Genomic DNA, 25,429 nt, shown 5'->3' with positions numbered 1-25,429 from the left:
TATTACCCTTAACAAAATGGTGCACCACCACATTTTCTAATTTATATGAGATACTTTCTTGGTTGCACTATCTCTGAGACAAAAATGATGATGAGGAGGTGTGTAGGATCTAATCTATCATGAACTCCGGATTTACATCAGTGGGATTTTAATACTGGCGTACACAAAAGTAAACTGTATATGTTGAGAAATACCATGAACACTGCACTACCTAAAAGAGAAATTTGAACATGCTTGAGCTGCTATGCCACTATACTAAGCATCGCTCTATTGCTTGCTATTGTTTACAGTATTCTAGTGCTGATGATAGTACCAATACCTGCTGTGATAAAAGCAAAATCGATTTACAGTCAATGGTACTTCAGACACCCAGTGGCAAAACTATTACGCATCCATGTATTTACATATAAATTCTGATCAATAATACTTCCACTATATTCCCGTATTCTATGTTTTATTCTTTTGAATTTCTTGTATTTCAAATCATTGAGGAATGGAGACCAATAAAATATATTTTTATCACAAACCAATGTTAGATTAAGTATTTAACACTATACTGAGAAAGACTTGTACAGTAGTAGTAAAACATATCAAAGATAAACATTTGTACACTAAGCCGATCGAAAAGTGAAAGAATGAAGCATATGACATCTAACTGCTGAAAGGCAGACCAAAACGGTGGCAGACTCAGAAGCAGGTTTGGTTTGCATTAGCATTACAGGTAAGTTGGCTACAAGGGTAATCTATAGGTAGAAACTTCCCTTCTTTGCACTTCTGCTTCACACCCCTTCCAATTAAAAATGTAACAGCCAACAATTTTAAATGGACAATTTTATGAAAATCATTACATATATTTTGTTCCATATACCAAGGAACAACTCCAAAAGTTAATAAAAGTCAGAAAACATGCTTAGCTATAATCATGTTACACACCACAAACATTAAGCACAAAAAGGCAGACTTAAAATAAGATTTGCTTTGCGGTTAATTATTTATTGTAACCTCAAAAGGTATAGAAATATTATTATAATGATGAGTAAAAGATTTAACATACTTTAAAATACTGAAATAATTTTGTTATTATTTGAGTAGAATAAACTTTGAAGTGAATGCTAATATAATAGTAGTGAAATGAGGTGAGCTGTTATGAATTAAACCTATACTTATGTGTTTACAAGTATGGGTGAAAAAACAGGCACAAAATATTAAACTGGTATGTCCAAAGAATTTAATAATAATAACAAAATGAATATGAGAACAGTTCCCATAGGATATTCATTCAAAATAAAGTATGATTATACAATCAGATCTGAGGTAGTATGTGGTAAATATTAATTTATTCTACTTAGATTTTTGTTGAATTGAAAATAAAGTTCATAAAAAGGGCTCTACAGTAGTAATCTAGTGCAAGAGATTAAAGTTCAGGTGGATACTTTGATGTGGAATACAATTCTGGGGGTGGGTGATGGTTTTCTTTAAGAAAGTCTTAGCTTTATCTCAGATGGTTCTTTATTATCTACAAGAAAAGCAATTTGTTGAAACAAACATTTGGGTTGGCCATCAAACTATTATTCAGTATTATGCTGTTCCCATCCCAAGAAAACATATAAAAATCTGAGGGATTGTGGGCAAGATAAATGCTCACTGCCCATGACCTTGAAGAACTTCAGATAGATTTATTTCCTAGTTTCTCAGGGACCAGATTGGTCTTTTCTTACTATCCTCACTATAAATTCGATTCTGTCTTCTTTGGAATGTAATGTGAATTTGGCCATATGGTCAGTGGATGTGTTCTAAAGATTGGAAGGAGTGTATGATTCTATGTCCTTGATATTTGTTTAATTTGGTGGTGGAAATTTTGCCTGTAAATCTGTTCGTTAACTTTTCTCATCTGATAGCAAATCAAATGAGTAAAAAGGAAAAATAACTGTAATGAGTTGTCAGCAGGTGACTTATTTTAGTGAGGATGAGGAAAAGATAGAAAAGGAATACTAAATCAGTGGAATGGAGAAATTAAAGAATGTAGTATAGACTCTCGCAAGGAGAAGAGCATTATGTTAGTTATGACATGATTAACCATTATCAGTGATTTGCAGCTAACGACAAATTCATACTAATAGATATGAGTTTGTTTTTATACTTTATTCAGATTGATAAAAATTATACATTACAAAAATTAATTATTGCTTGATGAAATAAAAAATGTTTAGGGTGCTAACCCATAGATAAATAAGGAACTGCTTTTGATTAGGTAGATTAAGATAAACTATTGTAAAACCTTATACAGAGATATCCCATAAAATACATAATTAATTGTAATAAAAGTTAGAAGTGACTAAAGTTCATATTAATAAATAAAAATATAAACAAATTAAATACAAGCAAAACAAATATTTCAAAATATTTAACAAGTGAAATATGTAAAAAGGATAAAATTAAAAATGATGACTGGAAAATAGTTCTGTTAAGCTGTCATCCTTTTTTGTGTGTGTATAAAATAACAAGGTAACATACAAACAAATACACTCATATACACAGTACAAAAATTATGAAACATGGTATGTATAAATAAGAAAAACTGAAATATAGAATTGTATTAAAATAACACTTTTATATTCTATCAAGCCCTTCTATATATTTGATTGGATAAGGGTTGCCATCAGGATATCTTCTGGATTACTCTTTTATGGTCTGAGAGGGCAGTCTTCTTTTATATATTTTGTGGTCTGCCTTGGAGCTCCAAGTCATATATTGGTGTTGGCAGCCTACCCCAGTCATGTAATGAATCTGCACATCTGTTGTATTCCATTCTCATTCTATTAAAAAATCAGGTATCACTTCAGAAATACATCATAAGTCATGACAATGAGACAGAATGTGACAATGAGGTTGAAGTTAATGATATAACGATTTTCTAAACATACATAAAATAGTTTCTTATCTTTATACATTTGAAGAATGTAAAATCTGTAATCTCATAAAAACATGTAAAAATGATGTACCTAATGAATAGACACAATTTAAGCCCAACAAATTTTTCACCACATTCTTAAGATGTGTTCGTATGCTATTAAAAACTACCAGCAATAACATCAGGCTGAGAACTGCTGCAGTAAAAATGCTGAAGATGATTTATAAGGCCATCAAAAAAATCATTGCAGTTTTCAATGTATTATAAAGGATTTTTACCGTGATATTAGCTTAATTGTAACTTTATAACTCTGACTGCAATGTTCCTGTACTTATTCTGAATGGCATTATCATTGACATCGTTTGTCTAAACTCTTCCAGATATATGCTTTTTTTCTCTGTCTCTGCCTATAGATTATGGATTTAAAATATTTATCTATCCTAAGTTTACAAAATTCTCTTTAAACAATGATTACATGAATGCAATGCAACAAATGTAATTTTAACTATTTACCAAACAAAATAAAAAAAATTTTGAATTGGTTGTCAATTAGAAGAGAGCTGTAACATATGCTAGCAAGTCAACAGGAGATTTGTATATTAAAATATATTTACTGAATTCTTCAAATTTATTGATCATCTCTTGGGGCTTCTTCAGAAAGTTAGAACAAGTTTTCAACAAAAAAAAAATCCCTTTTGACACACCAGAAGGTAGAGGTAGATTTCACCGGTGCTAAGTAGGGGATAAAATTCATCCAGAGGTCCTGGATTCACATCCCGATCAGGCATGGCATTTTCATATGCTACTTGTCTCATTCATCTCATCCTCTGAAGCAATACTACCGGTGGTCCCGGAAGTAAAAAAAAAAAAAGTAGGGAATAAAAAAGATTTCCACCTTAAAGTTAAAAAAACTGTCAAATTTACTCAATACGACAATGTTTGCATGTGAAAGAAAAAAAGTTTCTCATGTTTAGCATATGACAAGCCCCATCATCTTACAATTCCAGCAACATTTTGGTCATCCCTTGCTGTAAGGGTCGGTCATATAAAAAATTGTTTCAGGCAAAAGTTTTAGGTAATGTTTAGAAGACTAATGACCACTTTAAACAGATTCGATACTGTGCCTGTTAAAGGAGGTATAATTTTTTTTGTCTTCGAAATCCCATTTTTTCCACCCCCTGGGCCAATGATTGGTGATATCAAAAATCTTTACTTACATAAGTTTTAGGCCCTTATCCAAAAAATAATAGGAATTTAAATGAATTTGATATTTTAATTAATAAGAAAGTTATAGCGATATTTTGTTTTTTTAAAAAAGCCCTCCCATTTCCACCCCCATGTTCCGATTTTTCCCATTAACAAACTCAACTGAGATTTTGGGTCGTTATATTTTTTGTATCGATTTGAAAGTGATTGGCACAAAATTATGGTGGTTATTGTGTCTACAAAAAAGTGAAATATGCATACACATAGGGATAAGTTTATATATATATATATATAAACTTTTCAACTGACGGTGGTTTTGGGGTCTGGGGGATGTGAACGCGAAGATACGTTGAAATTTTCTGGAAGTCAAATCATGGCAGCCAGTACTACAGGTAGTTTTCTTATGAAATCTACCTATTTAAAAGTGGGCTGTCAAATCATTGTTTGGAGCCAATAAGTATGGATCAGATGGATATCCATATGTAAATATATATGATAGATGCAGATGTATTTATACATAAAAATCAATATTTAGTAAATAAAAATTGTAACTTTTTCATGTGTGCATTTATGGATATGTAATCTTTGCTAACAATTGTCACTCATTCTTAAAAAACCATTATCCATTTTCTGTCAAATCAAATCAGAGAACTGATTTCATATAACTCAATACAATAATGTAGCATATGACAAAAGAGCCTTATTATCTTTCTGGTAGCATTAAAAAAAGAAATCCACTTAAAAGAGATTTTCACCAGTTTCTTTAAAATAAAATTTAAAAAAATCTGTTTTTGTCTTTAAACAATAATTTAAAAGATATAAAAAACTAAATTTTCCTCATCCATTTAATGATGTACAAATGATATTACTTGATTAATTTTAACATCTGAATTATTTATTTTGTAGTTATCTTAATTTTCTATTATTTTATGTACTTATTATTTTAAATTACTGATAAGAACTTAACCAGTTATTTTGTTTTATAATTAGTTATACATTTTTACACTGCTGTGGTCAAGGTTTTACCATGGTTTTCCTTGATTTATTTAGACAAGTGTTGGTGCAGTTCTTTTTTTTTGTTTATGCAGTAGCATGTTTACCCATTCCTAACGTGACTTAATTAATGTACTGTTATCTATAATCAAATAAAAAATTATTATTTCTGTAATTTTTTTTGTTAATTGGAAGATAGTTATCTGCAGATACTATCAGTTTACTAAATTAACTTTTACTGTACAAGGTATGCAATAAATTCAAAATATCTGTTTTCATAATTTATTATTGTTGTGTTCTTCAGTACATCACGATGTGTTAAACTGACAATAAATATATAAGGCATATTTAAAATCTGCAATGTGTTCAAAACCAGAAAAAGTATCATCAAATACCTTAGACAGTATTTAATAAGTTAAATGCAAATAACATAAGACTTAAAATGATAAACATAAAACCGAATTAAAAGTTGCTTCGTTATCTTATTTCCTTTTTAAATTGGCGCCATTCTAAAACAACTACCAGCAATTTCGTAACCCTTAATTTGGCACTGTCTCATAGTAGATTTAGAAAAGTATTTTGTTTCAGCTTTATTGAAATAATTTTGGAATTTGAAAACGGGTGTAATAAAAGACGTGCCTGCTGCAAAATAGACAATGTACTGTAAGAGTTTCTCATCTTTTACCGTCTTTTATTCCAATTTACTGGAGCATTCTTGCTACGATTGGATAGCTACCCACTCATTACAATATCGCTTTCTGAATGGAAAAATAATTTTGTAAAGGTTTAATATTTTACCTAACAGTTACTCTAAAATAAATGCTTCAAATACGTCAAAGCTGAAATTCCTTGTGTTATATATCTGAATTGAAACTTCTTAAATTTTTTAAATTATATATATATATATATATATATATATATATATATATATATATATATATATTACACACAACCACGCACGTCAATTGAAAATTAAATCACAATTCTTGACTATACCGTTAGGTTGTAAAATAATGATAATCTGTATATCCTTATTTATACAATAAGAAGGAAAATAATTAAAATTGTCGCTTATATTTTTTAAAGAGTTTCGATTTTACTCTTTTTTTATATTCGTCACAGGAAAGTCCACAGTTACCAATCTAGGTGGCAACTTCCTTTATGGTGAAGAAGTGAATTGCTGCGAAGGTGTAAGTACATTTGTTTTACATAAGTATTAATGATTACGAGTTAATTTGTAATTTTCATAATATACGAAAGTAGACAGCAATAGTAAAGCAAAGTTACTATTTTAAAGTATAATTTTTATTTTCTGGATATTTTTAAGTTTGATACACTTAAGGTTAGAAAACGTGCTTATTCTTCGAAGTAAAATTATTATTAATCAAATACAACTGTTTTGTGTTATTAAAGGTAATAGGAAGACATTAAAAAAAAAAATTTATTACACATAATTTGTCAACTCGGGGTTTGTTATATTTTGAAATAAATCTGGTATTGTAGATATGTTACCGTGCAACGTAAGAAGTTATTTATATTGTAGTAGCAACAGTCCTTTTTTCAGGGAAGTATTTTTTTTTGCATTTAGGTTTTAAAGAGTGGGTGTTATGTCAAGGTTTCGCCCATATTTGTGTGAAACTTAGATAAAAAACTAAGATAAAAAAAAATTATAAGCAGTTCAATTTGGTTTCAAATCGATTTAGGTAATTGGGTAAAGCAGCACTATTACATTAATTTAGGTGAGTAGGTCATCTGAAGAATTTTCCAAGTGCCAGCTTATAGAATTCAATTTAAAAAAAATCCCCATTACAGACGACCACAGATTGCTTTGGTATGAGTAACTCTTAAGACAGATAAAGTAATGCAGGTATTTCTTTACTTTTGACTGAGTGTGTACATTTGCCGGAGCATTAATATTGACAATGATAATGTTACAATATTGTGACTTTAGGATCTATTTACACACATCAGTGCCGTGTTGGTTTACCATCACTGTTTAAAAAAAAAAAAAAACTTATTTCAAACTGACCTGTCCAGTCAAGTGTGATAAAGTGACGTGTTTTTTACCATGCTGTGTTGTCTTACGTAATTTTTAAATACCGGTCGACAACAATGATGTTTTTGTTAACGTTCACTGTCAAACTGATGTGATTCTATTGTTGGAAGTTGTTTGAAACAAATAGAATTGATGAAAACTAATAGAGTTGGTATGGAATTTTCCAGAACTGTATGATTTGTCACATAAAAAATATATGGACACTTGTTTTAAAAATATTTGTAATGACATAGGTAATGAATTGAAACTAGAGGCATTTTTTTGTTATATGTATATTTGTTATGTATATTACAAATTAGTGTATAGGAAGTATGCACTGTAGTAAATATAAGTAAATAAGCATTTCTTTAATTTTTTTTGTCTTGCCATGTCATGCGTTTAATTTTTGATTAAAGTAATTGCATTTCCACCCCTGCAAAGGTAGATTTTTTAAGTGCCTTTTCTTGTGGAATATCATTCATGTTTGCATTTGAATTCTCTTATAAAATTATGTATAATGAAAATTATCAATATTATGCAATCTACATTTTCCAGTTTGGCCTGGATTTGTCTCATAAGTATTCTAAATTTTTGGGTGATAATGCAGAGTTTTCAACAGTCCTCCAAGCTGTACTTAAACTATAGTTAAAGATGCACTTAGATGATTCAATTCCTTTCCTGGATATGGGTGCATCAAATAGGTTTTTAGAGGGAATGTGTCATCATGTACTATCACATAAGGAGCTCAGTATCTGTATCTGGCAGTGGAACATGATGTGGTACAGATAAAGTGTTTTTATGAAGTGCTTTCCCCAGACTAGATTTTGCAAAAATGCTACCATTGCTACTCTTGCCATATGCACAATCAACTGTGAAATTGTAATTTTATTTAAATTATAATTTATCAACAAGTGCCAATAAAACAACAGAAATATTTTCTTATAATTAAAAAATAGTGAACTGCTATTTGGAGGAGCTTGAATTAATTGCAAAGTGTTTACCAACTATTGCACCCAAACAGTAGGGGAAATTCCAAATTGTGTTTTCAGCAATAATTTTCCACATTTCTTCTGAAGGTTGCAGCAGCATTTCACTTAAGAAATACTCTGTTATGTTTTCCAAGTTTCCATTACAATTTTTTGCACTGTACAATGGCCCATGTGGTAAGTAAATCATATTATTGTAAAGAATCACCGGTAGCTAGGTATCTAAAACAAACAAAATTTTATTTAAATTTACTTCAGTAGATTCATAAATTGAAGACTAATTTATTTTTAGGGTCATCATGTAAGGCCTTTTGGAATAATATTAGAGACAATTACAGAATATCTATTAAAAAACTGATAAAAAAAACTTTGACAATCCTCAAAAATAATTTAACTTTATAAATATGCAAATCAGTTGGAATTTCTACAATGAGACAATTTCTACAATTTTACAATGAGTTATTCAAAAGAAAATATTGAATTCTAAGAAAACGAGACTGAGGAACAGGAAGATGAACAACACATTGAAGAAGGGTCAATCCGTTTGAAGTATCCCCCGAAAAAAAAAAATAGCTAATTGTTTGACCAATTCAAAGAAAATTGAAACTTACCCACTTTTTTCTACATGTTTCAGGACCTTAAAACTATTTTTTTTTTTTTTTTTTAATTAAAGCTACCTTTGGTGGCCATTTTTGTTACGGTGTGCACACCTATTTTTGTGATTGTAAGGGTTTATAGAAAAAAAATCATAACAAAAAAAGTATTGGCCCTGGAAGGATGAAACAAAATGCAATTAATCACATTTTCTCAAGGTTAACGATTGGTCCAGTGGTTTATTTAGGCTTTTGAATCTTTTTTTTTTGTACACAAGTTAATATAAAGGTTGTTAAGTTGGTGAACAATAGCCATAGTGTAAATGTGGTTAATGTTTGCCAACAATTTCTTAATAAGTTATTATATTATCAATAAATGTATTATTTAAAAAAAGGATTTATCCCCTTCTAAAATAATTCTTGTTTAATACTAGAAAACCATGCAAGATCTGAGAATGTATATCTCCGTGAATACAACATAACACATGGACATGTTTCTTGTAAATTGTTAATGTCATGTAACTATCACATCTTTCTATCAGCTTTTTTAAATATTTGTGTTGATATTTAATACAGTTTTTGTTATAAATTGTTCAACAAAGATTTTAATAGAATATAAATAAGATAGAACTACAAAATATTATTTTGGAGATTTCATATTTTACCTATTTTATAAATTTTTTGTAAGAAAAGTTGCATTAAAATTGAAATTAATACAATATTTGTGATTATTAATGTAATCCATGAAAATACTAAAAAACCAGTCGGAAAATTATATTAGGCCAGAATAATAAATCCACAACTTCCAGCTAGGATTTTGTTTTCACACACATTAAATAAACTCTTAACAAAAAGTAATTAAGAAAGAAATTATGATATATAAATACAGAGTAACGTTCAAAAAGTTGCTAACAGACTGAATAGAAAAGAAAACATTTGCTAAACTCATAACTTCATCTGGTACTTGTGCTTTAACCAGCACCCATATATTTGTTTTTACGTTCATAACTAAATTTATTATTTATATCAAAACATTGCTGTTAATTAGTTGAGGTTAGCGAGCGTTGGTTAGATGTTAATTCTCTGTACTGACAAGTCATATGTATTTCAACAAAACCTAAGTTCACTTTTCTCGCTAACCCCATCCATTTAACATATACATGTTATTCTCAAACATTGGAGGTAATTAATCAAATTCACCGGTAATTATGCATAATCACCTGATTGATTAATTTAACTAATATATATATATATTACGGTAAATTTTATTTGATATATATATATATATACACAAAGCGAGTACTACATAAATAATATATAATAGCTTTATATGTGTATATAATTGTTGCATATGAAACAACCCCAGATTTTTTAGATCCTAGTAGTCAATTGATGCAAAAGTATTTTATTTTATTTTTTATTGTAAATAACCCTTTCTTTTATTGTACAGATCTTCCCTTAGAAATTTTTAATTATTTAAAATTATATTTAAATTTTTAATCATTCTTCCCTTAGAAATGCCCTCTTAGTGAACATCACAGTGAAAGTTATTTTTTTTTTGTCTTCAGTCATTTGACTGGTTTGATGCAGCTCTCCAAGATTCCCTATCTAGTGCTAGTCGTTTCATTTCAGTATACCCTCTACATCCTACATCCCTGACAATTTGTTTTACATATTCCAAACGTGGCCTGCCTACACAATTTTTCCCTTCTACCTGTCCTTCCAATATTAAAGCGACTATTCCAGGATGCCTTAGTATGTGGCCTATAAGTCTGTCTCTTCTTTTAACTATATTTTTCCAAATGCTTCTTTCTTCATCTATTTGCCGCAATACCTCTTCATTTGTCACTTTATCCACCCATCTGATTTTTAACATTCTCCTATGGCACCGCATTTCAAAAGCTTCTAATCTTTTCTTCTCAGATACTCGATCGTCCAAGTTTCACTTCCATATAAAGCGACACTCCAAACATACACATTCAAAAATCTTTTCCTGACATTTAAATTAATTTTTGATGTAAACAAATTATATTTCTTACTGAAGGCTCGTTTCGCTTGTGCTATTCGGCATTTTATATCGCTCCTGCTTCGTCCATCTTTAGTAATTCTACTTCCCAAATAACAAAATTCTTCTACCTCCTTAATCTTTTCTCCTCCTATTTTTACATTCAGCGGTCCATCTTTGTTATTTCTACTGCATTTCATAACTTTTGTTTTCTTCTTGTTTATTTTCATGCGATAGTTCTTGCGTAGGACTTCATCTATGCCGTTCATTGTTTCTTCGAAGTCCTTTTTACTCTCGGCTAGAATTACTATATCATCAGCAAATCGTAGCATCTTTATCTTTTCACCTTGTACTGTTACTCCGAATCTAAATTGTTCTTTAACATCATTAACTGCTAGTTCCATGTAAAGATTAAAAAGTAACGGAGATAGGAAACATCCTTGTCTGACTCCCTTTCTTATTACGGCTTCTTTCTTATGTTCTTCGATTGTTACTTTTGCTGTTTGGTTGCTGTACATGTTAGCAATTGTTCTTCTATCTCTGTATTTGAACCCTAATTTTTTTAAAATGCTGAACATTTTATTCCAGTCTACGTTATCGAATGCCTTTTTTAGGTCTATAAACGCCAAGTATGTCGGTTTGTTTTTCTTTAATCTTCCTTCTACTATTAATCTGAAGCCTAAAATTGCTTCCCTTGTCCCTATACTTTTCCTGAAACCAAATTGGTCTTCTCGTAACAGTTCCTCCACTCTCCTCTCAATTCTTCTGTATAGAATTCTAGTTAAGATTTTTGATGCATGACTAGTTAAACTAATTGTTCTGTATTCTTCACATTTATCTGCCCCTGCTTTCTTTGGTATCATTACTATAACACTTTTTTTGAAGTCTTGATGGAAATTCCCCTTTTTCATAAATATTACACACCAGTTTGTATAATTTTTTGTATAATCTATCAGTCGCTTCCTCACCTGCACTGCGCAGTAATTCTACAGGTATTCCGTCTATTCCAGGGGCCTTTCTGCCATTTAAATCTTTTAATGCTCTCGTAAATTCAGATCTCAGTATTGTTTCTCCCATTTCATCCTCCTCAACTTCCTCTTCTTCCTCTATAACACCATTTTCTAATTCATTTTCTCCGTATAACTCTTCAATATATTCCACCCATCTATCGACTTTACCTTTCGTATTATATATTGGTGTACCATCTTTGTTTAACACATTATTAGATTTTAATTTATGTACCCCAAAATTTTCCTTAATTTTCCTGTATGCTCCGTCTCTTTTACCAATGTTCATTTCTCTTTCCACTTTTCAACACTTTTCTTTAATCCTCTCTTCTTTCGCCAGTTTGCACTTCCTGTTTATAGCATTTCTTAATTGCCGATAGTTCCTTTTACTTTCTTCATCACTAGCATTCTTATATTCTCTACGTTCATCCATCAGCTGCAATATATCGTCTGAAACCCAAGGTTTTCTACCAGTTCTCTTTATTCCGCCTAAGTTTGCTTCTGCTGATTTACGAATTTCCTTTTTAACATTCTCCCATTCTTCTACATTTTCTACCTTATCTTTTTTACTCAGACCTCTTGCGATGTCCTCCTCGAAAATCTTCTTTACCTTCTCTTCCTCAAGCTTCTCTAAATTCCACCGATTCATCTGACACCTTTTCTTCAGGTTTTTAAACCCCAATCTACATTTTATTATCACCAAATTATGGTCGCTATCAATGTCTGCTCCAGGGTAAGTTTTGCAGTCGACGAGTTGATTTCTAAATCTTTGCTTAACCATGATTTAATCTATCTGATACCTTTTAGTATCGCCTGGCTTTTTCCAAGTGTATATTCTTCTATTATGATTTTTAAATTGGGTGTTGGCAATTACTAAATTATATTTCGTGCAAAACTCTATTAAGTCAGTCCCCTCTTTCATTCCTTTTGCCCAGCCCGTATTCACCCACTATATTTCCTTCCTTGCCTTTCCCAATGCTTGCATTCCAATCTCCAACTATTATTAAATTTTCATCTCCTTTTACGTGTTTAATTGCTTCATCAATCTCTTTGTATACACACTCTACCTCATCATCATCATCATCATGGGCGCTTGTAGGCATATAGACGTTAACAATCGTTGTCAGTTTAGGTTTTGATTTTATCCTTATTATACAATGATTCTATCGCTATGCGTCTTGAAATACTCCACTCTCCTCCCTATCTTCTTGTTCATCACGAAACCTACTCCTGCCTGCCCATTATTTGACGCTGAGTTAATTACTCTAAAATTACCCTTATTTATCTCCATTTAATAATTTGAATGACAAGCATATTTCTATTATCCAGTTAAGCATATTTTTATAGCCAGTTGTGTAGTCTATCTTACTTGTAGTAGTGAATAATTAAAATTTCCTTTGCAGAAAAAAAGACTTGTTTTTATCATCGATAGAAAGTGAAAATTAGTAACTTTTTAAATAATTGTATGAAAAATAAAAAAAACCTGTTTTTAAGGTTTTTTGGTTACACCCTGTCATTTAAAAAAAAAAGTAAAAATATTATGAATATATGTATTATTCCATATGATTATGCCATTTACATTTCTGTTTTAGTTATTAGGCAGTGAAAAAGCCACCGTGTCTTTTTTGAAAAAAAAAAGTTTGTGCCTGTAGGTTATTTTTTCCATCACATGAATGTACCTCAATAACAAAATATTTGAATGAATCAGTTTGTTTTCTAAAAAGCCTCTTTTCATACTGTATTTCTGATCACATTGTATGCATTGACATGTATCTTAAATTGGTACTGGATATCATTTTTCAATAATTATTGGCATTAAATTCTCAAACGTTTATTGACCGCAACTAGAAAGAATATGGTTAAACTCTGTTACATGCTGGCGTACATTTTACTATGTCTAGATCACATCTGTTTTGTAAGTCTCCATTAGCCATTAGATGGCATTAGTTGTTTAGTAACAATGTGGTTTGTTAGTTGATAGTACAGTTTCATTTTCATATTTTATTACTGTAATTCAAGCATAATTAGCGATTCATCATTATTTTACCCAGTAAAATTAATTTTAAACTTAACTTGATTTTTTCCCATTAATTCACTAACATTTTAAGTATCGCTGTTTTAATTCAATACTATTTTGTATTTAGTTTAATTATCACTTTTGTTATCTTTTTTTTAAACAGCAGATTTTACTTAAGCAATATAATTTTTGTATTTAATGTTTATTAGACAAGGTTAGCATGTGAAGTGAGCATTAAGTTGGATAATGTTGATATTATATGAAGTTTAGTACATGAAATTAACTTAACCTAAAAATAACTTTAATATTTTTGGCGCTACTTTAGCATGCAGCCTACCATCATCCTGTGGTCTAAAATAGCACCATCCCATTTACTCTCTTAGTGTCCCACTTTATTTATTGTTAATAGTAAACTAATGTTATAAATTACTTATATACAAATTTTATATAATTTCTGTATTTAATGTTAATTAGATATATACGGTTAGCGAATAAAGTGAGCATTCATTACATTAAGTTTGGTTAGCTAATGCATCTTGTCTACTGAACTTCGTTCAATTTCAACATAAGCCAACCAAACTTAACACTCACTTTGTGAGATTAAATTTAAGTAATAAAGTTTAACTAACGCCTGTGTAATTAACATTACATGCACGAATTATATGCAATACAATGGTTCTGTAATAACATGATAAATGTTCTTTTGATTAGAAAACCATGAATTGTTTCTAGACAACTAATGCCATCTAGTGGAGACTTACAAAACTAAATGGCATATAGTGGAGTTTAACTAAAATTCTTCTGATCAGTAACAAATGCCACCAAACACTCTTGCTCAGATGTAGCATATGTACCACATCGAATACACAATAAACAATATACAATAACTGTTGAAAAACTTCAACAGTCATTCCTGGATCAGTAGTTAAGCTTTCAGTGTTTGAATGTACAAACTTCTCTAAGATATTTACGTCAATTGATGGTTGTGTGATGTATTCCTAATTAATACTTTCAAGTGTGACAAATGTTAACTCAACAGACTAATAGTATATAAACAGGAGAATTTTATTGAATGGCAAAGTTAACAATTCTAATAAAATAATTTAATGCACATTAACTTCAAAGTAATTTCATTATCAACATCTGAAATTATTAATTCATGTTATATCTATTTTGATTTTTCTAGAACAATGAATGATATTGATTGTACCCTTGTAGATATTCAGTTACATTTGTGTGTATTTTTACAAATCTGTAATACTAATGAAATTATTCAACTGCACCGTTTCAAAATGATAAAATGGAACACCAAAAATAATTGCAAGAAATAAATATTCTAATTACTATGAAGTGAAATTTCCAACACAGTAATAAAATAAGCATGAAGAGTGGAAAACAACAATAGAAAATGGCACTGGGGGTGGTATAATTCAGTATACTCAATATTTATCTACATTTTTTTTTCTGTGGAATAATTAGAAATGAATATTATGCTTTATGATTATAGCTTAGTTGAATTAATATTTTTATATTTGATCTCATATTGTGCAATCTGTTGATTAAAAAATGTACTCATCATATTTAATGATTTCTTTTATTACTATCAAACCTGCTGCCAAAACAGGAAATTTATTTTAAAGCATTGCTGCATAATATTACAGGTTGATAATTTTCATTAGTTTTAAGATTGCTATGAGTTTGGCATTTCCTGTTTGTCTAATTAGACCTTTTGTAAAGTTTTAAGCATATATATATATATATATAAAAATAAAATGATTTTTCTAAAGTCAGTTGTTTTAAGAATCATTCCTCTATACTAGTAATCCATTTTTTTAACTTGTTCATGTCAAATTACATAATACACATAAAGATTATCAAGAATAATACATTTTTTGATCTTTTTTATAAAATACAATAAAAACTTAAAATTTCTTTAAATATAAATTATAAAAATCAGTAATTTAAAGTTAAAAATTAAGTTAAAATTAAAACATTTAAAATAAAAAATTAGATATATAGAAATATGACGTCAGTTGACAAAAATATTAAAATTAAAAATTAATTTAATAAATAAATAGTTTAAAATAGAATAAATATACGTGTGATCTGGCCAGCCAATGTTACATTACTGTACAGATTTGAAATAGATAGAATTAAAGAAATGTCTGATAAGTGCTGCCATCTACTGCTGCTTTTATAATCATGTCATCCTCATACTCTGTATCAAATTAAATCTACCCTTATATTTATATATAATATAATCTCTCTAAAATGTCTAAACCCCTATTATTTGCAGTCATTTTTAATATTTTGATCTCTAATAGTTCCAAATTTGTTTGAATATCAGATATTGAATGCTTATTATTGATAAGATCAAAAAGATTAGAGAAACCCAGTTTTCCATTAATATAATATCTAAAGTGTTCAGAAAATCTAGTTTTGAAAGATCTAGTAGTTTTTCTTACATAAATATGGTCACAGTCATTACATTTTATTTTATAATCCCACAAATGTTATCAGTGTGTGTGTGTATATATATATAAGTATACATTATCAATTTTTTTGTTATTTATTGGTATTAAACATGTATTATTTTTAATTTTTTACATTTGTATATATTATCAACTAAAGATTCACTATAACGATTATATATGCATTTTTCAGTAAGTTTTAAAAATGGCCCATGAACATTTAATAGTTTGTCACCTGATATCTCATATAAAAAAAGTACTGTAGTAATATTGGGGTAACGAGCAGGCGAATGAACTGGACCAGCTTAACCAATCCAACGATCATTGTATTCATAGTTCAAAATTACTCTGGTGATAATTGAATAATGTGCAGAAGAGCAATCATGATGAAACCATGTCTTTTTCTCTTCTCCAAGAGTAGTTCATCAAGCAGTAAAGGCAACTGATTTTCTAGAAAATTTGCATATTTCTCTTCATTCAAATTTCCATAGAAAAAATGCGGTCCGATTATTGAACAGCCTATGATTCTGCACCAAACATTGACAGTCCTTGGACGTTGATGTTCTACTTCCCTTAGCTAGCCACCATGGATTTTGCACTACCCAATAATGAATATTGTCAGTTTACTGCTCCATGTTAAATAAAACCTGATTCGGAAAATAGAACATTAAGAAAAAATTTTGATCTGCCTGTACGTTATCCAGCACCCATAGACAAAATTCTACTCTTTAATTAAGTGAAATATGGTACGGATGAATTTCAGGTGTTGAATATTAAAACACCTGAAATTGGTTTTTATCAGATAATTTGATAATTGGCTTTGGTTTAACATCAGATAATTGGGTTTTTGATATCCTGGAGTCATGTGCAATTCTTGTTGAACTAACATGAGGATCTACAATGACTGCCGCAGCCATTGCTATTTCATTGTTTTTTGCTGTTAAAGTATTTTGACGGTTCCCATTTTTGGCCCCTCTACTTCCAGTATCACTAAACCGTTTTAAAATCCTGTACACAGAAGAACGACTTCGAATATTTCTACTGGGGAATCGTAGAGCATATACAAAGCTACTGTCTGATCTACATTTCAGTGTCATTCTCTTTAAAGCAAAATTACTTCAGTTTCTTCTCCAATTGTAAATTGTTCCATAATTTCCAGTAAATAAAAACCAAATAATTTAATTATTTATTAATGGTTGGCGAGTAACAAAGTAATAAATTAATTGGAGAAATTGATAATACATTCAGTTAGACAAATGCTATTTACAACTTGAATTTCACTTTTAGGCTATTTTAAAAAGTTTGCTGATGTTTACATGCTTAACTTTTCTTATTATTATTGTTAGGATTGTTTTTTATTTAAAATTTAATTTTCTTTAATTTAAAATTAAACATCAGCTGGGCCAGACCTAATGAAACTAAAAGCACCAGTTTATAGGCCTACAGCATTTTTGAAGATGAATAACTGAAAAAACTATCAATTTTAGAAAAATGTCTGAAATGAAATTTTAGTTTTTTTTACAAAGAATTCAATTCCACAAAAAAAATATAGGTTCCCATTTAAAAAAATTAAGTTGACCTTGAAAATACCTTTATTTGACCATATCAAGGACAACATAGGTTGTGAACGTATTTCCCCCTTGAAATGGAAAAACTTTTATGGGAAATATGTTTTCCTAAAATGTGTAGTGTATATGAGATATATAGAAGTGTTTCAATTTAAATGGAGCACCTCGTATTTTTGTTTTTGCATGTACTTATATTTAGAAAATTGTTTGATGAATACAAATTTATTGTTTGGCAGGTTGGATACATAGCACCTAATCAATATGGGTAAGATAATGAAAGCAGGTAAGGTTGTGCTGGTACTTAGTGGCCGGTACGCAGGTAGAAAAGCTGTTATCATAAAGAACTGTGATGATGGTAATGCTGATAAGCAATATGGCCATGCTCTTCTTGCTGGTATTGATAGGTACCCACGAAAAGTGCACAAGAGGATGGGAAAAAAGAAGATCCAGAAGAGGTCTAAGATAAAGCCTTTCCTCAAGGTAAGTTTGTTTGTAATGTTTATAGATTGTCAATTTATTGATATTAAAAAACCATGGTGGTTGGATTGATTCTGAGATCTGAAATTGGTCAGAAATCATACATAAAAAATTAACTTTTACAGTTGAAATCATTTAACTTTAAATTATAGGGTTCAGTAGTTCAAAAAAAAAGAGCATCAGACAAATATAGACTAATATATAGTTGAATATCCCTTTATGAAACATGTCTGGAATATTTTCTATAAACTTATACCTAAAACAGTGAATGTAGGTGGTTAGTAACAGGTGATCAGGAAATGTTCAGACCCCTGTAATTTTCCCCAAACACTATTTTTTCAGTTAGAAAATTTTTCCAAAAATAAGATGAGGGTTTATTACATTTTACTGACAAATTTATTTTATGTGATGAAAAATACATGGATTGCAGACACTTAATTTAATCAAAAAATTATCTTATGAACAACAAATACATTAATAATCACAACTCAACACACACTATAGTCTAATATTGGCTGTATTGTGATGGCTTCAAGGTAAGATGAGCACTGAAGAAGGCACTGAAAAAGTAAATGAGGCTTATTCTAAGACATGTTAAAAAAAGATTAGCTAATTACTAGAATACAAATCTTGCTTACTTTTAAATGTCAACATATTTAGTTAATGTACAATTACAATATTTTATTCTTGCTATACTGTATATTGTGTATATCACTTAACATTAATAAAAGTCATTTAACTACTTACTATTAAAAAAAAACTATATGTTTGCAGCAAGCCAACTAATAAAAAAAAAAAGAAACACTATTGCCTACACCAAAGCAACTAAACGAATAGTGCAGGTAACGAGGAGATGAGGCGCACTCACACGCATGCACATACTGGTGACCACATTGTGTCGTCTTATTAGCAATGCATTCCTTGGCTGTCACAATTTGAGTCTATGAGTCATCACTCACCAGGAACGACGTTGCTACTTGTGTTCTCATTGTGCCCAATACAATAGGATGAATATTTCTTTTCAAAACTTGTTAAAAGAACAGTTATTATAGTTAATAATTTTAAAAAAAGATGTGAAGACAACATCAATTGTTATTTCTATTTTTCATAACTGGTAAAAATTTCCATGAAATTTCCCCCAAACCATGTTTGTGCATTTGGACATATTCTGCTCTCCTGGTCTTATTTTTTGGCATTAATTCGTGATAATATAACTTTGTATAAAAAAATACAATTACCATAGTTTTCATTATAGTTTTTTATATTCTCGCTTAAATGCGAATTTGGTTTCTTTGAACTCAGCCAAGTTGTGCTTCAATATTTTGTTTCATACATGAAGCACAACTTTGATCATCTCTGTTAAACTTTTACCAATTGATAAATTGATAAATTTCTATAGTGATCGACCATCTAAATTTTATGTTCTGGTGTTAACAAATATGTGTGCAGTTTCTGCTTTTTCTTATCTTACTAAAATCTCACAAATCCTTTATGTGAAATTGATATTTAAACATTTCTTTTTCAGTCAAAAAGTTTTAAATTGGTTTGTTCTATTGATTTATTTGTTTCAGAGGTATTAGGAAGTCCTGCTGTTTGCTCATAGTTCTTTACAGACTCTTATCTTAATTTTATGGCATTTGGACACAGTTTTTGATAAGTAATTTTTGCTATGTGCAATTTTAAACATAAAAATATTCAATAGCTTTACTTAAATTTTGCACAAAGTTTAATCCATTGTTAAACTTATTTCAAATACTTACATTTTTTTTAAATTCAATAAATATACATCACCATAGTATTCGTAATTCTTGACTGATATTCATTCAGGTTGAAACTTGGCTAAAGGTATAGAAAAAAAAGCATCCAGATCATTTAATATGTAGCACTTTCTGCCTTGGTTGTTGGTATTTTAGGTGATGTCAGTATTTATTTAAATTTCTGAAGTATACTGTTGAGTGAGGATATATTTTCTTATTTTTATTGTTGTTTAAGTTAATTTGTTTTATGTTAAAAAGGTAGGAAAGTGTACTTTTATAATGGCCCTTATTGTTTAAAAGGAACAATCTTAAACTATTTTTCAACATAGTTGCCATTTAAATTGAGGCACTTATAACGATGCACAAGCTTTTCAATTCATTCTCTAGAAATCTGTTGCCTTAGATTTTTTGTGCCCATCTTGCACAAAACTTGTGATAACCAAGCTTCCCTGAAACAATTTCATGCAGTAAACTTTGTGAAATTTGGGGGAAATGAAGCAAGAGTTCAGTAATTGTAGTATGGCAATTTCATGAATTTTAGTGTTTATTTTCATTGTCAATTCATCAGTCAAGTCTAGGCTGACCACTGTGGTCCTCATCATGAACATTGATGTGGCCATTTTTAAACTGAATGTACCACTGCCTCACTCCACCTTCACTCATTCCATCTCACAAAGTTGCCAGTGAAATTCAGTTGGTTTTTTGCCAGTAAAAACTTAATCACTGAATGCACCTCACAACTTACAGGTTTTTCTATTGAAGCGTACATTCCAATAATTCACAATGAACAAAGTAGAAAAATCACAGTCCACACGCTATGACAGCTTGATGTGTACAGAGTGTAGAAATTTTTTCATGCCAAGATGTTGGCTCTATCCCCCACCCATCTTCACACTAGACACAAATGTAAGTTACTTTCTGGACCACTTCGTATTTCATTTGAAAAAATTATGTTTTTTTATTTTTCTATAAAATTTGTGTACTTCCATATTAAATTCCATATAAATTTATTGCTTGTTTTTCAGTACAGCAAAAATTTCTAGTTGCTGTCTGAATTTAAAAAAAAAAAATGAAATTTGTCTGAATTTTTTTTTGTTTACTTGATTTACAGGTAATAAATTATAACCATTTAATGCCAACTCGTTATACATTTGAAATTCCAACGGAATTTAAGGTTACTCACAAGGATTTAAAGGATCCAATGAAAAAGAAGAAGTTGCGTTTTCAAATCAGGTGTAAATTTGAGGAAAAGTAAGTGTGATAATGTTAATGATTTTTTAGTTTTGTGTTAAAAAGACTGTATTTTAAAAGTGATAAAATATCATTATAATAACAAGCATTCTAGAAATAGAACTTGTGGTAGCACTCTGATATTGTGATCGTTGTTTTATTTGAGGATAAATGGCTTAAAAAAAAACTAAATACATAATAAAATTTTTAATTTTCAATTGTATTGTTTTAAATTGCTCTGCTGAATCTTAAATCACAGACTTAGATACTTATTTATTTTTTTTTTTTATGGATGAAGACATACCTCAAACTCCAAATTTTATATTTATGGGTACATTCTGTGGAACTCTTTAAGTGTGTAAGTTAGTACATTATGCAATGAGTCTGTAATAATAGCCATTGATGCACAAATGCGAAGTAAACTACAACAAGCCTCTGCAAGATTCACAAGAGTGCATTAATGGCCATGGTAGATAGTTGCGTACTGAATTTTTTCTATGGCTGAGAAAATATTAGGGATTGATAGGTAAATTGCTGATAGTTAGAATGTTTATAAAATGTTTATTTAATTTTTTAAAAAAATATAAAATTTAATATAATTTCTTTATTTCTTACATATAATACTGTAATGTACACTGCTGTAGCATGTTAGGATTGACTTGACTCTTGTAAATTTGTACAATTGCTAAAACTTATTTGTGGAAATAATCCTTTTGTAATAATTGATGTAGACTACTACTATTGACTTCCAAGTTATTGTTTTTTTTTTTTTGACAGCCCAATATTTTATTTGATATTTCAATTTTATTTTTGGTTGACTAGTCTACGTACATTTCAGCAACTTCGGTAGATTTCCATCATCCCCCATATTGCTAAAAAGTCAAAATTACTCTAGCATCAAGTAACAGAGTTGCAGAGCTTCTTTGGAAAACAGTGATCTATGTATGTATCTGAAAGATTAAGATACGTAGCTATTTGTTTACCCATATTTCCAGTTTTGTTAATGCCAACATTCTGCACAGTGCTTTTCCTTTTGCGTAGTTTAAAAAAAATAATTTTTACATTCCTTAGGACTTAAATTTTAAGTACATGTGTTGTAATAAATCCTTGTTACAGTGAATGATTGCGGCTTTTTATTTTTTTGTATTCAGTACAGTAAATAGAAGTGCTAACCCAAAATCCTTTACATCATTAAATTTTACGTTCTGCATTTCTTGTTTTCAACAAGCTCCCATTATTCCAAAAATCAGTATTACTTTAAAACAATAATTTTATTCAAATATTTGGTGAAATTCCCAGGTTAGAAGAAATATATGTAATAAAAATTATGAATATTTAATAAGTATCTATTAAATCAAAAAAATGAAATATTACGTTAAAAAAAATGTTCAGCTGAATTCATAATTCAGCTTCTGACCCCAGCCGACATTGTGGAGCCGGGTGACGGTGGTCCAGTGTCTTGTCTTAACCATTCAGACAACTTGACTACTGGTATTACATAAAACAAACTTTATATTGTAAAACAATGAAAACCTCCACTATGATTCCACTAGAGAACTACAGCCTAAATGAATAGAATTTTAGCGTAGAGATTTAAAATGCGTTATAATTCATTACCCGTGTATGTAAATTAAGTAATTAAATTCTGTATAAAATACAGTGCTTTCAAAATAACAGAAGTGTTGAATGTGTCCCGTTTAGGCTTTGTTTAAAATGTTTCTCATTAAATTACTTACTACTGTCAAAAGAAACTGGTCATCAGGCATTTCATTTAGAATTTTTTATTTCTTCAGACGAAAATGTTTTAAATTTTACCTCTTGTAGTCTTCTGATTTTCTTTTAAAAAAATGCAGGTTAGCATACTTGTCATGTCTGTTGCATGTTTCAAGTTTAGAGTAGCATTTATTATCGAATAATGCATCCAAAGAAATTTTGAATTCATTTACTTTTTTTTAGAAAATTCTTCAAAATAAACAAGCTATGTACAAGGTATGTTTTAAAGTAAGTACTGTTTTGAAATTCCGTCGCTGCTATGCTGCCGTCGACATTCCATACCATCTGCACTGTATACCTGCATCTGTTGGCAAGCCACAGACACCATTATGGAAACATTTGACTGTATTTACGTTTGTTTGTATCTAAAATGCCTCTGCTGATCGAGAATCCCGCCGACTATGAAATACTTGGTGTGATTAGTTTTCTTAGTGCTAAAGGCGTGAAAGCGGCTGAAATTTACTGTCGGATCAGTGAAGTGTATGGAGAAAACATGAGCAATGGAATGGTACAAAAATGGGTTAGAGCTTTTAAAGATGTCCGCCTAATGTTCTTGATGAGGAACAGAATGGACGACCTCCTGTCATTACCGAAGATTTGGTGTAGAAAGGTGATGAAAAAGTGAGACAGAACAGACGCTTCATGGTTTCTTCGCTATCTGAAGAGTTTCCTCAAGTTTCAAGAAGTGTTGTCTATGAAATTGTGACCAAACGCTTAAATTTATTGAAAATTGTGACCATGTTGCAGTGGTTATTAAGTCAGGCGGCAGACTTCTGTGACCACTGTGTTCAAAAGCTGGTTGCATGGTATGTCAAATGCCTTAATATTGGTGACAATTATGTAGAAAAGTAGATTAAAGTACAGGCTATCACATAAAAATAAAATGATTAAGAATAGTGTTGTTTTTTTAATTTTAAAATGGTACTTACTTTAAAATCGTGCCTCATGTTTTCCACAACAAGTTTACATTGTTTGGTAATTTCCAATCATATAATTTTTCATAAACCTTTTTTGATTTCTTTAGCAATAGGGGTTATTAGTCATAAGTTTCTAACTATTCTGTAATATTGATCGATGTTAAAGATATTTCTTCAGAATCCAACATAATTAACAAAAAGAGTGTAATGTAAAAACTTATTTACGTATCCGGTGTATTTTTAAATAAACCCCTGCTTGCTAACTACTAAATCTGATTAAAATCAAAATAAAAAAATGAAACAAAGTTAAGAAAAACAACCAATAGGTTATGCAATACCATTGTATGATTGGTCAGTGGTTGAAAAGAGTGGTTGTAGGCTTTTCATTGGTTGATTGATTGCTACGGGAAACACAAGTAACCATATAGCATGGGCAAAGTTGAGATGGGTGGCTAGCATTAAAATAAATGTGAAATATGAACATTATGATTAAGAAAACTCTTTAGTGAGGGGATAAAAGTTAAGAATTGGTTGTGAAATTGATTTTACTTTCATACTGCTGTTTAGAAACATGTATGTTGGCTGGTTTTCTTTTACATTAATAAAGGGAATAATTCTAATTATGTTTCACTGATGAAAAAATAAATCTATGTTCTATAATAACAAAGGGTTTCAAAAAGTAAATATTTTATTTTGGGGTTGAATGAGTATGTTAATTCCAGGCAGCATTTGGCAAAGGACAGTAAGTAATTGAGAAAAAATGATCAGATTATCATCACAGATCCAAAAATTTTTCCCCTTTTTAAATGATTGATGTTACTTTTATATTTGCTTAAAAAACAACAACAAAATGTGACCATCCAAGATTGTTGATTGATAGCTGTCATAGTATTTTTCTTACATAAAAATAGCTAAGCAGGGTTAGTGTAGAGTGAATGATGCTGTCTGTTGTTTCATACTTTCTCTCTCAAACAAATTTTTACACTTTTTATTATACAATTTTGTGTTTTTTTTTTTTTTAGGTACAAGGAAGCTGGAAAAAACAAATGGCTCTTCCAGAAGTTAAGATTTTAAATGTACTGATAAAAAATAAATATTAATGTTTATATTTCTGTGTTACTATTTTTTGTTCATTTTTTACATTATCATCCCGCATGCACCACCATTGAGCTTCTTGTTCGGATGTTAATGTATTAATATAAGAAGTTACTTGCAATTGAAATAAGGGCTGGTGTATGATAAAGTATGTATTATGTTAAAGATTCCATTAAAAAAGAAATGAATACATTATTTACATCAGTAATTTACCTGACGTATCAGTAATTTTTCTTCATTGTTGTGAGATTTTTCACGTTCAGTAGTGCAAAAAATAAGGCTATTGGTCTTCTCTATGTATGTGTATGTTTTAGCTTAGTCTCTAAAATGAGTGAATGTACGTATAATCACAAAATATTGTTTGGTTACTTAATTCAAGTTTTTATTG

The 25,429-nt window shown here is 29.8% G+C and overlaps 1 protein-coding gene across 1 annotated transcript; it reads left to right on the top strand.

Annotated features, from left to right (window-relative positions):
• The first annotated feature begins 6,144 nt into the window (after window positions 1–6,144).
• Window positions 6,145–25,054, top strand: RpL27 (ribosomal protein L27). The gene is made up of 4 exons (XM_075353734.1): window positions 6,145–6,300; window positions 18,029–18,272; window positions 21,138–21,277; window positions 24,969–25,054. The coding sequence occupies exons 2-4, from the start codon at window positions 18,054–18,056 to the stop codon at window positions 25,018–25,020; spliced, it is 411 nt and encodes a 136-aa protein (XP_075209849.1). The 5' UTR covers window positions 6,145–6,300; window positions 18,029–18,053; the 3' UTR covers window positions 25,021–25,054.
• Window positions 25,055–25,429: the final 375 nt, after the last annotated feature.

The sequence above is a fragment of the Lycorma delicatula genome, chromosome 1 (genome assembly GCF_047948215.1).
Source record: "Lycorma delicatula isolate Av1 chromosome 1, ASM4794821v1, whole genome shotgun sequence".
Lineage (NCBI taxonomy): Eukaryota > Metazoa > Arthropoda > Insecta > Hemiptera > Fulgoridae > Lycorma > Lycorma delicatula.
The sequence above is the reverse complement of the archived record's forward strand: the minus strand, read 5'-3'. Positions and strand labels throughout refer to the sequence as shown.

Coding starts and splice junctions, on each gene's coding strand:
- RpL27 (XM_075353734.1), top strand. CDS start 18,054: ATGGGTAAGATAATGAAAGCAGGTAAGGTTGTGCTGGTACTTAGTGGC. Junction 18,273..21,137: donor AGATAAAGCCTTTCCTCAAG/GTAAGTTTGTTT, acceptor CTTGATTTACAG/GTAATAAATTATAACCATTT. Junction 21,278..24,968: donor AGGTGTAAATTTGAGGAAAA/GTAAGTGTGATA, acceptor TTTTTTTTTTAG/GTACAAGGAAGCTGGAAAAA.